Source organism: Delphinus delphis, chromosome 3 (assembly GCF_949987515.2).
Source record: "Delphinus delphis chromosome 3, mDelDel1.2, whole genome shotgun sequence".
In the NCBI taxonomy this organism is placed as follows: domain Eukaryota; kingdom Metazoa; phylum Chordata; class Mammalia; order Artiodactyla; family Delphinidae; genus Delphinus; species Delphinus delphis.
Genome location: NC_082685.1, coordinates 2,205,011 through 2,218,856, shown reverse-complemented (window position 1 = coordinate 2,218,856; position 13,846 = coordinate 2,205,011). Strand labels below are relative to the sequence as shown.

The 13,846-nt window shown below is 63.4% G+C and overlaps 1 protein-coding gene across 1 annotated transcript; it reads right to left on the bottom strand.

Annotated features, from left to right (window-relative positions):
- Positions 1-703: 703 nt before the first annotated feature.
- On the bottom strand, positions 704-12,440 carry ABCA7 (ATP binding cassette subfamily A member 7). Its single transcript, XM_069540500.1, has 28 exons — positions 12,327-12,440; positions 11,912-12,028; positions 11,563-11,722; positions 11,238-11,472; positions 10,571-10,732; positions 9,952-10,217; positions 9,635-9,855; positions 9,342-9,543; positions 8,954-9,058; positions 8,550-8,685; positions 8,054-8,185; positions 7,799-7,953; positions 7,488-7,625; positions 7,125-7,309; positions 6,745-6,843; positions 6,253-6,450; positions 5,953-6,013; positions 5,641-5,745; positions 5,410-5,564; positions 5,064-5,188; positions 4,495-4,639; positions 4,226-4,402; positions 3,326-3,432; positions 3,000-3,102; positions 2,236-2,374; positions 1,658-1,748; positions 952-1,192; positions 704-829 (listed from the first exon to the last, which is right to left on the bottom strand). Exons 1-28 carry the CDS (start codon positions 12,438-12,440, stop codon positions 704-706), a joined length of 4,200 nt encoding a protein of 1,399 aa, XP_069396601.1.
- Positions 12,441-13,846: the final 1,406 nt, after the last annotated feature.

Below are 13,846 nucleotides of genomic sequence, written 5' to 3'. Positions count from 1 at the left end.
TGATCTCTGGGCACGGGGCATGCAGGCCACAGCCCCTCATGGCAAACCCGACTCTCCAGGCCCGAGTCCATCCACAGACCCCTCCCAGAAGCCCCTTAAGGAACCTCTGCCCACCACTCATTGCTCTGGAGACCAGGAGCAGGCAGCGAGGGCCGGCTGGTGGGCTTCTGACCTGGTCGGGAGGCCTGAGGTCTGGGTCGCCCCTGCTGGGCTCCTCCAGCTGCCCCAGACATTCCTGAGCCCTGACCGCAGGCCCATTTCACGACCAGCCACTCACAGGTACCGCCCTCAGACGCCAGAACCACGTGGGCACTCAGGGGCCCCGGGACCATTGTCCAGGCTCTTATGAAGGGCAAACCTGCAGAGAGACACGCCACAGCCCACCACAGAGGGCTTCAGAGCTGGGAGTCCAGTCGGCTGCAGCTGGACTCTCACCTGCCCCCTAGAGATTGCATCTGTCTCCACAGACTAACTCCTGCACACACTCGGGTGCCAGGCCCGATATCCAGACATGGAGAGCCATTTTTGGACAAGCATGCAGCCTGACGCATGGACACACGTGCGGAGGGCTTCACACCATGACTTCTCTGCATTCCCTCCAGGGCAGCAACCCCTCAGGGAGCCTGGGTCCCGGCTCCAACCCCTCTGCCCTGCCTTGGTCACTCCCAGGGCCCCCCACCAGCTCCACGGAGGAGAGGGAGGCTCAGAGCACCGTCCCGGCCATGCTGTGGTCCTCGAGGAACTGGGTGATGAGTCTGGGGTTCTGTGGGCCTGGCACAGGGTCCGCCCCCACTTCTGCGTCCTTCTCGTCCTCCTCCTTCCCCTGATCCTTGGAGAGTTACAGGAATACCTAGTGCTGGGCAGCCCAAGGAAACAGGAAGGCAGGTCAGCTGAAGGGTCTGGCCCCCAGCCCCACCTTTACCACCAGCCCCGTCCTGGCGCTGAGGTCACCTCCTCCAGCGTGGTCTGGCTCACAGAGAAGTCCTCCACACCGTGCTCTGCGCCACGTGCCGCCAGCTCTCCAAAGAGGTGCCCCAAGGCGCAGCGCGCTCCCGGAGGCAGCTGGAAGCGCAGGCGGCCACCGCGCACCTCCCGCAGCTCGGCCCCCGGGAACGTGGCTGCCACGAAGGCTGCCACCGACTCGGACTGAGACTCGGACACCCGCAGGGTCAGCGTGTGGCCAGCCCCGAACCTAGGGTAGGGTAGGGTGGGGTGGGGTGGGGTGGGGTGGAGTCCCGCAGCCCGCTCTTCCCTAAGACCCACCCACACCACCCTCCAGCTCTCTCCTAGCCCCACCCCTATACCTGGCTCCTGTTGACCCCCTGCCCAACACACCTGACCCCAACCCCTGCTCGTCCTCACCCTTCCTACATGCTCATCCCTTCTCTAACCCTGCTTCTCCCAGGCCCCGCCCACGCAATGCCACGCCCCAGTCCAACCTCTGGGCCACACCCACTTGCAGACCTTCTTGTGTCTCCGCCCATGGACCCACCCTCAGCCATCAGACCTCATCACCCCTCTCATCCTGGACAGTCCATGATGCTTGTCTCTTCCCCGCTGAGAGCCAACCTGGCCCCGCTTGATCTCCCCTCCGGCCCCACCTACACCCCCACCCGGATCTGCCCGCACCCAGGCCTTGAAGCCTCACCCCACTCACCGGCCCTGGAGGTGCTGCGTGCTGACCAGGCAGCGGAACCGCCCGTTCACCATGATGGCCAGGTGCGTGCAGAGCGCCTCTCTCCCCCATGCTGTGGGAGCCCGGAGCCGTGAGCTCTGGCCAGGCCTGGACGGGCGGTGCCGGGCACTGGGCTGCTCCTGCTGGGGACCCTCATCCTCCAGCTCTGGACCACCCTGTGCTCTGAACACTTCCTGTCAGGCCCAGACTGCTCTGTTCCCTGGGCCGGGTACCACCTCCGTGTGTTCTCCCACTCAGGCCTGGCACCCTCCCCCAAGCGAGGACCATGCCATCCCCTGTGACCCTGTGCTCTGATAGCCTCTAGCTCGGGCCTAGTCCACCTTTCTCGCCAGGATGGAACACCTGGACCCGCAGACCCAGCCGTCCGGTTCAGGGTCCACATGTGTGAGGTGGGCACCACGGCCAGAAGGCTGTTCGAGAGAAAACGCCGTGCGCCAGGGTCCGTGCCAGTGGTGGCTCGTCCTGGGAGCAGGGAGATGCTTAAGCGGGGCCCCGCCCCGCCCCTACTCTGCGCACACGCCCCCTGCCCTCCCCCTCACATACCAGAGAGACCACAGCTGGATCGCCCACCAGAGCCACGGCTGTCGCCAGTTTCCGCTTGTTGCCCCGGCTGTAGGTGCCCACGGGGCTGTCCGCACATTGAGGGAGGCCCAGGCGCCCCAGGCCCGAGCTTGCTGTCTGTGGCGGGACGAAGTGGGAGGAGCAGAGTGAGCATTGGGGGGTGGACCAGGTCAGAGTAGGGGGACCAGAGTGAGCAGGGGGGCCAGGATAGCGGGGGTCAGAGAATGGGGGGCCAGAGTGAGGAGGAGGGCCAGAATGAGGGGGGGGCAGAGTGAGCATGGGGGAGCAGGGTGAGTGGGAGGGGCTAGGGCGAGGAAGGGGGTGGAAGGTAACTAAAGAGGGTGGGGCCAGAGCGAGTACAGGGGCAGGACTGCTACCTGAGGGCGGGGCCAGAGTAAGGGAGAGGCAGGACCTGGCCCAGGGCAGGAAGCCACCAGGAAGCCCTAAGCAGGAAGTGAGTAGGCGGGGCCATAGCCAGAAGGGTCAAGGAGGGAAGGGGCGGGTCCCTAAGCAGGGAGGACAGTGGGAAAGGGAGGTAGACCCAAGTGAGTATGTAGGAGCTGGGGGAGGGCAGGGGCGGGGCCAGAGGACCAAGCGTGGGTGGACCTGGGCTCAGGGTGTGGCCAAGGAGCACCAGGGTAGGCTACGGTCCAGGGGCGGGGTTGGGGGCGGAGACCGGAGGGGTTGGTTGTGGGGAGTGTCACCTGGGCAACCTGGGCCTCGAGACACAGCGCAGGCGTACAAACAGCTCCAGGTGCTCGCGGCCGGTCAGCAGCTCGAAGATGGCATCCAACTGAGGGCAGTAGCCCATGCGGCAGTAAGCTACGGCCGGTTCCCGAGCCACGCTGGGGATGGGGAACAGAGAACTTCAGGAACTAGCTGGGCCCCGGCCATACTGGGGGCAAGCAGGGGTCTCAGGGCCCGCCCACCCACCCTGGTAAGGAACAGAAGGTGTCTCAGGGCCAAGTCAACCCTGCAGAGGTGTGGGGGTCAGGAACTAAAGCCCCACCCGATCCGTGCATGCAAAGGCGGGGGGTGGGGAGGAACAAAGGCTCCAGAGCCCCTCACCTGTGGCCTGCCAGCACCACCTCGCCCCCGCTGGGCACCGTGTCCCCAGTCACCATGTGGAACGTGGACGTTTTCCCCGCTCCGTTCACGCCCAGCAGCCCAAAACACTGTGGGTACACCCAGAGACGGTACTCACAGAGGCCTGGACACTTGTCCCAGCATCTCTGATTTCTGGGGGTGGGTTACTCAGTTTCCACGTGGAGGGCTGTGGACAAAGGGACCCCTGGGGCAGATACTGGGGTGTGTGGGTAGGCATACAGCTGTCACACAGCAGGAATTCTGGTTGGCACACAGCATGTGTTTGATCAATCCTGGCACGCAGTACGTATCCTATAAAGGTCACACACAGCCGGTGCTCCATAAATATCGAGGCAGGAGATTTCAGAATGTTTCCTGCCATGCAGTGGGTACCTGATGGCAATGGCACCTGCTGAGAATTCATGCTGGGTGTGCAGTCAGCCCACAGTGGAGAGGTTGGCTGCACACAGTAGGCACTTGCTAAAGAGTGACGACGACACTAACACACCACACATGTGCACAGGTATGTGCCAGCCCCTAGCAGGTGGCCAGTAAACGGCCCACAGCAGAAAAGTTTGCACAAAGCAACTTTGTGAGAAAGCCCGCAACTAGAGAAAGCCCTCGCGCAGCACTGAAGACCCAACGCAGCCAATAAATAAATTAAATTAATCTATTAAAACATATATATAAGAAAAAAAGAAAAGAAAAAGAAAACAGCAGTATCACCACCTCCCTTATTTAGAGCCTTAGACCTTTTACGATGTGACCAAATGGAATTAGATTTTTATGGCTGCTTTGCTGTACGTCTAACTTGGCCTTCAAGCCCTTGGGGGCCACCTAAGACCTCCAGGTCTCTTCCTGGGGGCTACTGTTTGTCCCTACCCTATAGAATTGACTCTCATCTGGCACTTCCCCACCTGGAGGGAAGTTCTCACCCAAGCGCTCAAAAGCGTCAGCCATGGCCTGGTTCCTCACCATGTCAATGAGCGCCCAGCCCAGGCAGAAGCGAGGAAAGATAAGGAAGACCCATTTCAGGATCCAGCTCACCTCCTGTAACTTCTACTCAGGGGCAGGAAGAAGGAGGTGGGTAAGGGGCCAAGGCCGATGCCCAGTCCAACCCCAGCCCGAGGCCCAACCTTGTCGGGTCCCACCTGATCAGAGAAGAGCTCGAGCACAAAGGTGGCCATGCTGCCGTTGATGCCGACAAAGAGGTTGATGCAGGTGAGCACCATGTAGGCCATGCTGGGCATGGAGAAGAAGGAGGAGGGTGGGTACGTGAGCGGTGTGATGGACCAGCTGAGGGGTAACAGGAGCCACTGTTACTGCCAGACAGGGGCTGAGCAGCCCTAAAAGTAATACAGATCTCCCTTCCTACTTCTGTGTTTTAGGCCCTTATAACGCGAATCAAGCCAAGATGAGCTTTTAAGGCCACCTCGGCACACCACTGAATTAGATCACACTTGGGGTCACTTCAGACCTCCATACCCTCTCCTTAGGAGCTGCTACAGAGCCCCATCTCCCTCCACAGTGTTGGGGGGGGGGTCAGTAAGAACAAGCCCTGAAGGGCTAGGGGCCTCACTCATACAGTAGTAGCAACAACAGGAGGGCAGGCAGGTTGGCAGAGGCCACGTACGCCCTCTGCTGGAAGGCCAGAAAGATGAGGGCTGTACCCACAGGCTCCTGGCGCTCCCACCACCAGGCCCCTCTCCTCTGCACTCACCTGAAGAAGGACACTTGGGAGCCATACATGCTGGGACTGAGCTGCAGAGCTGGGTAGTATCCGAAAGGAGGCATGATGAGGCTGAACACCAGTGCCAAGCCCACGAAGAGGGCAGGCAGCACAATCTGAAGGACCAGCCCATCAGCTGCCCTCCTGGTCTGCCCTCCAAGCTTGCCTGCACCTTTCCCTGATCCCGCTCTAGAACCATCCATGGCTCCCCAGTGCTCTCAAAAAGTGTTCAGAGTAGGGGATACACCTGGGATTAGGCTGTTGAATTAGGTCACAGAGTGGAGAACAGGCACTCAGGGTCCCCCACACGCCCTCCCTCGTGCCTGGCCCCCCTCACCTGTGCGAACAGGCCACAGCGGCTGCAGCAGGCAAGCAGGAAGCGCCTGAGAAGCAAGGCCCGGAGCTGCTGGTGGGCCAGCACCCAGCCATGTACACAGCCTGCGGCGTCTGGCCCAGAGCTCTGCAAGGCCTGTGTCTCGGGGGCAGATCCCGCTGTGAGGGATAGGAGGGTCAGTGCTCATGCCCCGGGGACCAGGAGGGGCCACAGGGCCGGGTGGGGACAACTCACCCAGCCCCCCATTCTCCAGGGCTGATTCCTCTAGCAGAATCTGCAGCCTTGCAGTCGCGTCCAGATGAGCAATGCCTGAGCACGGGTGCTGCCTGGGCCTACCATCTGTGGAGTTACCAGTGTTGGGGTCAGGTTCAGGGTCAGGGTTAGTGTTCAGCCTGGGGTCTGGGCTAACGTCAAGGTTCACAGTGGAGGGGTCAGGAATCAGGGGTGGAGGTCAGGGCTATGCCTTGGGCCACGTCAGCCAGGGATGGGGACTTGGTCTAAAGTCAGGTCCAACTCTGGACCAGGTTGAGGGATCAAGACAGAGACCTGCGGCCGCACCCCCTGGGCCTGTGTCCACAGCACAGTCCTCCACCACCTTCAGGAAGATCTGGGGAGACGAAGCAGGGCGCTCAGAGCCTGGGGACACAGGGGAGGGAGGGGGACTTGGGAGCCACCACCCCTCATACACTGGGGGTCCCCAGGCCTCCCGGAGGGCCCCTGAGTCTCCAGGCTTCTGTGTGTGCCGACTCCACCCTGGGACACCCAGCTGTCAATAGGCAGACGTCTTCCTCTTCATCCTTCAAGCACCACCTCCTCCAGGCAGCCCTCCTCCTGGCACCCCCACACCTCCCCCAGGAGCCACACCTCCTCCAGGCTGGTGTCGGAGATCCCGAAGCCGGCCAGTCCCAGCTTCCCCAACCGCTGGTCCAGCTCGCAGAAGAGCTCAGCGAAGCTACTGTCCGGGGCGCCCTGGTAGGGCAGCGCCAGCGCCAGCACCAGCTCGTGTGGCAGCTCTTTGACCAGCCGTGCCCCGGGCACGTGGCTCTGCACCAGGGCCAGCAGCTGAGCATGTCAGGGGCCCTGGAGGCGTGGGCAGCCGTGGCTCCTGCCCCGCCCCCCATCCCTGCCCCCCTGGGGAAGGGGCTTGGGTGACCCATGAGGGACCTGCCCCTGAGGGCAGAGGACGCCAGGATTAGGCACCCAAGGGCAGGACTTGGCCCGGGGTCAGAGTCCAGGAGTAGGTCCATGTGTGGGCTCAGCCTGGTGTCAGGAGTCACGCCCGGGGTTGTGAAGCCCTGTTGCCCTGAACCAAGCCACTGTCACCCAACAGCCCCTCACTTTGGCTCTCCCACCCCGGCCCTCACCGGCAGTGCTGGCCTGGCTGCCTGGCTCCCCTTCCTGCCCAGGATCCATGTTGTCCTTCAAGTCAGTGTCACCCTGCGGGCAGGGCTGGCCAGAGCCTTGAGAGACAGTGGATGGAGGTCAGCTCCAGCCCTCACTTTTTTTTTTTTTTTTTTGCGGTACGCGGGCCTCTCACTGCTGTGGCCTCTCCCGTTGCGGAGCACAGGCTCCGGACGCGCAGGCTCAGCGGCCATGGCTCACGGGCCCAGCCGCTCCGCGGCACGTGGGATCTTCCCAGACCGGGGCACGAACCCGTGTCCCCTGCATCGGCAGGCGGACTCTCCACCACTGCGCCACCAGGGAAGCCCAGCCCTCACCTTTTTGCTGGTGGCCAGGGCTGGGGGACACTTCACCAGTGTCAGGTAGTATCTGGAGACCAAATGACACCACAGGAAGAGCGGGGAGCCACAGCAGCACAAGCGGCCGCCCGCCACCACTGCCACACGATCTCCCAACAGCTCTGCCTCATCCAGGTGGTGGGTGGAGAGGATCAATGTGCGATCTGGGCATGGGACCCAACCCACTCATGCCATCAGGCTGCCGAAGCTGTGGTCTCTGCCCCATGCAGTGAACTCCTACTCATCCCTCAAAACCCCATCCCCCAACACCTCTTTGTCAGAAACATCTTCTGGTCTCTCAAGAAGAATCCAGGGGAACCTCAGGCCACCCTCAATTCTTACCATCCTGGTATTTGAGCAGCAGCTCCCGAATGCCTCGACGGGAAGCAGGGTCCACACCAGCTGTGGGCTCATCCAAGATAACGACTTGGGAGCCACCCACAAAGGCAATGGCCACTGAAAGCTTCCACTGAATCCCACCTGGGTTGGGACAGGGGTTGGGATCTCAACAGGACCCACAGGCTTGGGCAGGGCTACCTCCCTTCTTCCTGCGCCTCTCCCTACCCACCTGGACCTCAGTTCCTGTCTCCTCTGACATCCCCCCATCCTCAGGATAAAGCCCGAGCCCCCTCCCCATCCTCATCTCTGCAGACCCAAAGGCTCCTCCCCAGAGAGGTGGCGAGTCAGTGCATGCCGCTTGGGGACCAGTCCCACATCCTGCATCAGACGGTCCTGCTCGGGGCCCACGGCAGCTGCACTCAGACTCTTTAACCGCCCATAGAACCAGACGTGCTCATCCACGGTCAGCCTGTGGCCATGGGCAAAAGACAGGGTGGCTACCATGGTGGGCAGGGGCCCAGAGAGCACCCAGCCCCCCATTGCCATGCCCCAGGCCCACTGAGACGCACATGTCAAACAGCACACTGTACCGTGGGCAGACTCCCAGGTGGGGCCGGATGGCTGCCATGTTGGATCGGACATCGTGGCCCAGGACACAGGCGGAGCCAGCAGTGGGTGGGAAGAGGCCGGTTAGGATGGACCTGGGGGTGCAGGGATCGCAGAGCAGCTGCTCCTTCAGAGGGGGAAACTGAGGTTCCCAGAGAAGAGGCACCAGCACATATAGGGCACCTACTGTATGCCCAGACCGAAGGAGTATTATGTTCCCATTTTACAGGGGAGGGAAAGTGAGGCTCAGAGAATATACTTATCGCCTACCTATTGTGTATCCAAAGTGAACTTGCGGGGGGGACCCAAAGTGAACTGGGGAGGGGGGTGTCCTGCCCTCACTGTACAGACAGGGACCTTCTGACCCCAGATGTCCTTCTCCTTGAACAGGTGTGCAAGCTGAGGCCCTGGGGGGCGGGGAGAGAGGAACTGGGGGGGAGGGGAGCGACGGCTGCTCACAGAGTGGTCGTCTTGCCAGCCCCATTGTGGCCCAGGAAGGCGGTGATGAGGCCCTGGTAGAAGTCCAGGCTGAGCCCGTGCAAGGCCGGCTGTGGGTTACCAGGAAAGCGCTTTTCCAGGCTCCGTATGGAGACTCCTGGAATCAGGCCAGGGGGCGCCTCTTCCACCAGCATTGGGGAAGGAGGGCAGACTCAGCCATGGGAGCCCCCGGGGTCCTGGGGGCTGTTCAAGCTGGTCTGTGGAGTCGGGGACTTGTGGGGCAGGGTTCTGTAGGAGTTAGGGGAGCCTCAGGGGGCCTGGAGAACTAGGGGTGTCCAGAGGATTGGGATCCGCGGGAACCTGGGCTTTGGGGGGGCCTGGGAATCCAGACAGGGAAGTGGCTGCTAAGGTCTGTCGGGCCTCACCCTTGGGGTCCTGTGGGGCAGGGGGCTGGGCACTTGGAGGTCTGAGGCCCAAACCAGTAGCTCCTCCGAAGGGAACGTTCCACGGTTCGGGGATCCCGGACTCGCCTGTGGGGAGTGGTACTCAGTTACCGCTTGAGCCCATTCCCCTGGTGTGTGCCGGCTGCTGGCCATACCCCTGGGATTAGGGCATCCAGGTAGGAAGTAATCAGGAAGCCCCGCCCACCCGCCCCAAACCATCCCTCAAACGCAGCCACCTGTGCGCATGTGCTCAGGTGCCAGGAATCCCCACCCTCTCACCTCCGGCTTCCAGACCCCTAAGCCCCGCCCCATCCTGGGCCCCGCCCCTCAGCCCAGCCTCCCTGGCGCCTGTGCACCTCTTACGGCCCACCTGGGCACACAGCCTCCAGGTACCAAGTGGCGAGGCCGTAGAGCGCAGCGTCGAGCAGCAGAAGACCCGAGACCTGGGCCAGGCTGAAGACATCGGCTATAGGCCCAGTGCCCACGTTGTGCCACTGCGCGCCCTCGCCCTGCTCCTCCAGCAGTGCCAGGCTCTCGCAGCCGAAGCCGAAGGCCACGGGCAACAGAAAGCTCTGCGGGTTGGGGCAGGTAGGTAGGTGGGTGGAAAGCAAGGGCAGCTAAGGGTGCCTTGCACCCCCGCACCCCACCCGACCCGGCTCTCACCGCGGCCACACGGCCGCCCACGGGCAGTTGGTCCCGCCAGGCCACGCACAGCACGTAGGGCAGATAGAGCACGAAGTAGGCGAGGCCCCCGCAGGCGGCTGCCAGGTTGGCTCGGGAGAAGCAGGCGCTCAGAAAGAAGCTCTGGACCACCGTGGCCACCTTGAAAGCCGCCAAGAACGGGAAGGGCACCACCGCGTGGCTGTAGGGGAGGATGTCCCCGACTGCAGGGAGGCAAAGGCAGCTGGAGGGAGCGCACGGATTCGCCCAGGGACGCGCAACCCCGCGAGGCGCCCCCTGCCTGTTACCCTCCCGCGTACACGCGCACCCATTCTGGAGCCGGGAAGGCCGGGGTGCGCCCACCTTGAGCACCAGCACGAGCAACGCGGTGCTGAGAAGGAAGGGCCCGAGACAGCTGAGGAACCAGCCCAGCCAAAGCACGGCGCCACTGAGCCCCATGGCGCACATCGTGCAGCACAGCCTCGTCTCCTTCTCACGCACCACAGCCTTCGCGGTCAGCGCCACCGAATAGATCCAGGCCAGCATCAGGAAGAGCGGCAGTGACCGGCTCAGCACGCGCAGGAACCTGGGGCAGTGGGCAGCTGGGGTGGAGGCCGGAGACGCCGCGCTGCCCCCATCTGGCACGAGGGTGCGCGCACTGGGATCCCAAGGTGAGGCCAGCCGGGGACATTTGTCCTCCCTTATCATCAGACCCTTGATGGCGCCTCAGGGTTCTGGCTGTTAGGCCACGTTCTCCCAGCTCCCGGAGACCCCCGACCCTCAGGAATCCCTCCTCCTCCCGCTACAAGTCACGGAGAGTGGTCCCTCTAAACTGTAGTTCTCAGCCTTGACTGCGTGAATATTCCAAACGGAACCCAGGCCGCACCCCGAGACCCGGGATCTGGCATCTGAGTGAACGAGTGAGGAGGGGGCGCTCACGCGTCGTCCACGTAGCACGTGTAGGGCATCTGCTGCAGGTAGAGGCCGGCGCGGGGCGCGGCTCCAGTGAGCACGCGCAGGGCTGCGCGCTCCAGCAGGTCCTGCAGGTACACGAAGCTGCCCCACACCAGCGCGTCAGCAGCCGCACCGGGGTCCCAAAATCTGAGGCGAGTATGGGAGTGGCTGGGACCTGCCCATCACAACTTTAGTTCCGCCCTCACCTGCCTCCTCAATTATGCACGTAGCCCCACCTGCCAAGCGCTTTTTTTTTTTTTTTTTTTTTTTTTTTCTGTACGTGGGCCTCTCACTGTTGTGGCTTCTCCCGTTGCAGAGCAGGCTCAGCAGCCATGGCTCACGGGCCCAGCAGCTCCGCGGCATGTGGGATCTTACCGGACCGGGGCACGAACCCGTGTCCCCTGCATCGGCAGGCGGACTCTCAACCACTGCGCCATCAGGGGAGCCCCAAGCGCTCTAATCTTATCCCAGAAGCCGAGGGTTGAGCCCGCGTCTGCCAAGCCCTTGGCCGCGCCCCTCACACCATAGGCTCCGCCCACCGCAGGCCCCAGTTGGTCTAAGGAGTCTTGGGCTCCACCTACCAAGGTCTATGGTAGGTGGGATGCTCCCTGGCATCCCCATTCCCTCGGCCCCGCCCCACAAGGCCCCCCACCTGTCCCTGATCTTATTGGCTCTTGTGACGTCATCGATGTCCATGCGGATCTTGATGCGCACATGGCCAGGGCCTGGGGACTGCGAAGAGTCCGGGAAGTCCTCGGGCTCGGAGAGCAGCTCCAGGGCCCGCTCCACCAGGGCAGCCTCTGAGGGCGCAGCCTCCAGCTCGTCCAGAGTCACGCACTGGGAGGGGCTTGGGCGTGGGTCCGAGGTCCCAGGGTCCTCCTCTGGACCTGAGGGTGGAGCCGCGTTTCCTCCTAGGAGTCCCACAGCAGGGCTGCCCCTCCCCTCAGAGAGATTTCCCCAGGTGGGCGGCCCCTCACCTCCATCACGGCCCAGTGTGCCCACCAGGTGTCCCATATCAGCATGGGCCTCATTCCAGCTGCAGCCACCACTTCGGGGGTTCAGAAAGGCACGAAGAGCCTCTCCCCGGTCCTGGCCTCCAGCTCCTGGCTGCCTTCTTCCTGTGACCTGCAGGAGCCTCTGGGGGGTGTCGGGGAAGGTGGGAGTCTGTTTCGGGCATTCAGGGCCTGTCACCCCTCTTCCCATCCCTGCGGCCGGAGCTCACCGTGGATACCACTTCCCAGCTCCACACCCTTGCCCAGAAGGCCCTGCCCTTTTGCTCAAATCCTCAGCAGGGCATGACTCTGCTGCCCGGCGTCCTGGCCCCACCTGCAGCCGTGCGACGCCGGCGCTGTCGTTCGCGAAGTTCAAGAGCGGGGCGCCCAGCAGCTCCCACACCTCCTGGATGCCCTTCAACAGCGCCAGCCCCTGGAAGGTTTGGTTCACCTGCAGGAGGCGGGCGCCGAGGTCTATGCCGGCCTTGCCTGTTCACGACCCTTCCCCTCCTCTGAGGACCCCTGCCCACCCCTCCTGCTTCCCCCCCTCTGCTCCATCCTGTGCCTCTGAGCGCTGTCTGTAACCTGGCAAACTCTTACCCCTTCTAGACCCCGCTTCCCGGACCCAGCCCAGGGGCCGCCCACCTCCTGGTCAGGGCCCTCCCTCTGGCCTGGCCCTCCCCGCCCTGGTCTGAGGCCGGGACGTGGGACCCCTCCCACCGTCACCTGGGCCGTGAGCTGAACACTACTTTCCCCAGGACCAGCGGCTTCAGGCGCCTCCAGAGCCGGTGGGACAGGGGGTGGGCGTCCAGGGCCCCCACCAGCTCAGCGCGGGTGGAGCCTAGCGCCGAGGGGTGCACCATGAGGCCCTGCGCCCGCCCACGTCCTGGCCCCACCTCCCCGGCTGGGAAGCCAGCTCAGCCACTCAGGCTGTGGTGTGGCAGGGGCCGTGCCGCTCCTGCCACACCAGCTCCTTCAGGTCACTGGCCTCATACCGGCTTGCTGGGCCCCCGGCACTGCACAGGGCTTCTGCCACCGCCTCCAGGGGGCCACCTGGCCCTTGGGGTCTCCACAGCAGTGCCCACAGCTCCACCAGGCCAGGTGGCGCCAGGAGCTGGAGACGGGTCACCAGAGGGCCCGGGCAGGCTTCCCTTCCACGTGGTCCTACCGCCAAGCCTTAACCAGGGCAGGGGACTCCGCCAGGAGCACCCTCTCCCTCTTTCTGCCCAAGTGCCCCCCAAAACCTACCAAAGATAGGTGCCTGGGGCTGCCCTGTCACCTCCCCTTCCAGGCAGCCCACCCAATTTCCTGGCTGGGGTAGAGACTGCGCGGGCCTCTTACCTCCTGGGCCAGGTCTTCTGCTGCTTCCACAAGGCTGTCTAAGGAATCCTGGGCCTGGCCCAGCACAAACGCCAGGGATTCCTGGGGAGAAAGATGACAAGGTGACAACGACGTTCACTGCTGTCTCACCAGGGGTCCAGTACCTTGCCAAGTTCCCAGGGGGTCCATACTATCATAGGCCCCATTTTACAAACAGGGAAACTGAGGCTGCTAGAGGCAAATGGGCTTGTTCAAGGTCTCAGGGCTGGAGTATCTCAGGCCCTCCCAGGCACCAAGGAGGGCCCAGGCAAAGGCCTGGAGGCTGGCCCACGAGGGGCAGGGCGGGACTCCACGAGAACAGCGTCCAGGGCTCCAGCTGGCCTTGCCCTGCCCCACCTCACCCCTTGCATCAGTGTCCCCAGCAGCTCCGTGGCCAGGGACAGTCCCTCCTTGGGCTAGTCACTCAGCTGAGCCCAGGCTGAGGGAGTAAAGCACAGAAGCCCAGGGTTAGGCAAAGCTTAAACCGAGACACGCCCCACCCCGTGCTTCACAGCCCAGCAAGTGGAGGCAGGCGCGTGCTCAGAGCCCGGCCCCGCCCTGCCTGCCATGGGCCCTGCCTTCTCACCTGCTCCACGTGCAGCCCTCAGCGTAGGCATCAGCTGCCTCAGGCTAGCCAGCATCCTGTGGGCCCTGGGGCCCCCCAGGACAGTGTGGGCATCTGCCAGGAGCCGGGAGACCCTGGGGACAGAGAGAGGGCGGGAGGCGGTGGCTGGGCGGCCCTCCACCCACACACACCCGGCCGCCCCCGCTGCCGCTGGCTTACAGGGAGTCCTGAAGGTGCTGAGGACGCCAGGCTCCTCGGTGAGCATGGGCCGTGGGAAACAGGTGTTGCTCATGTTGCAGATGAGGCCCTAGAGTCCAGGGACGGTACCCGCTGACGGCAGCGGCT

Excerpts from the sequence above, each read along its gene's own strand:
- ABCA7 (XM_069540500.1), bottom strand. The coding sequence starts at position 12,440 with ATGGTGCACCCCTCGGCGCTAGGCTCCACCCGCGCTGAGCTGGTGGGG. Across the intron at positions 5,189-5,409 it reads GCTGTGGCCTGTTCGCACAG|ATTGTGCTGCCTGCCCTCTT; the intron begins GTGAGGGGGGCC and ends CTGGTCCTTCAG. Across the intron at positions 3,433-4,225 it reads ATGAGAGTCAATTCTATAGG|TGTTTTGGGCTGCTGGGCGT; the intron begins GTAGGGACAAAC and ends GTGTACCCACAG.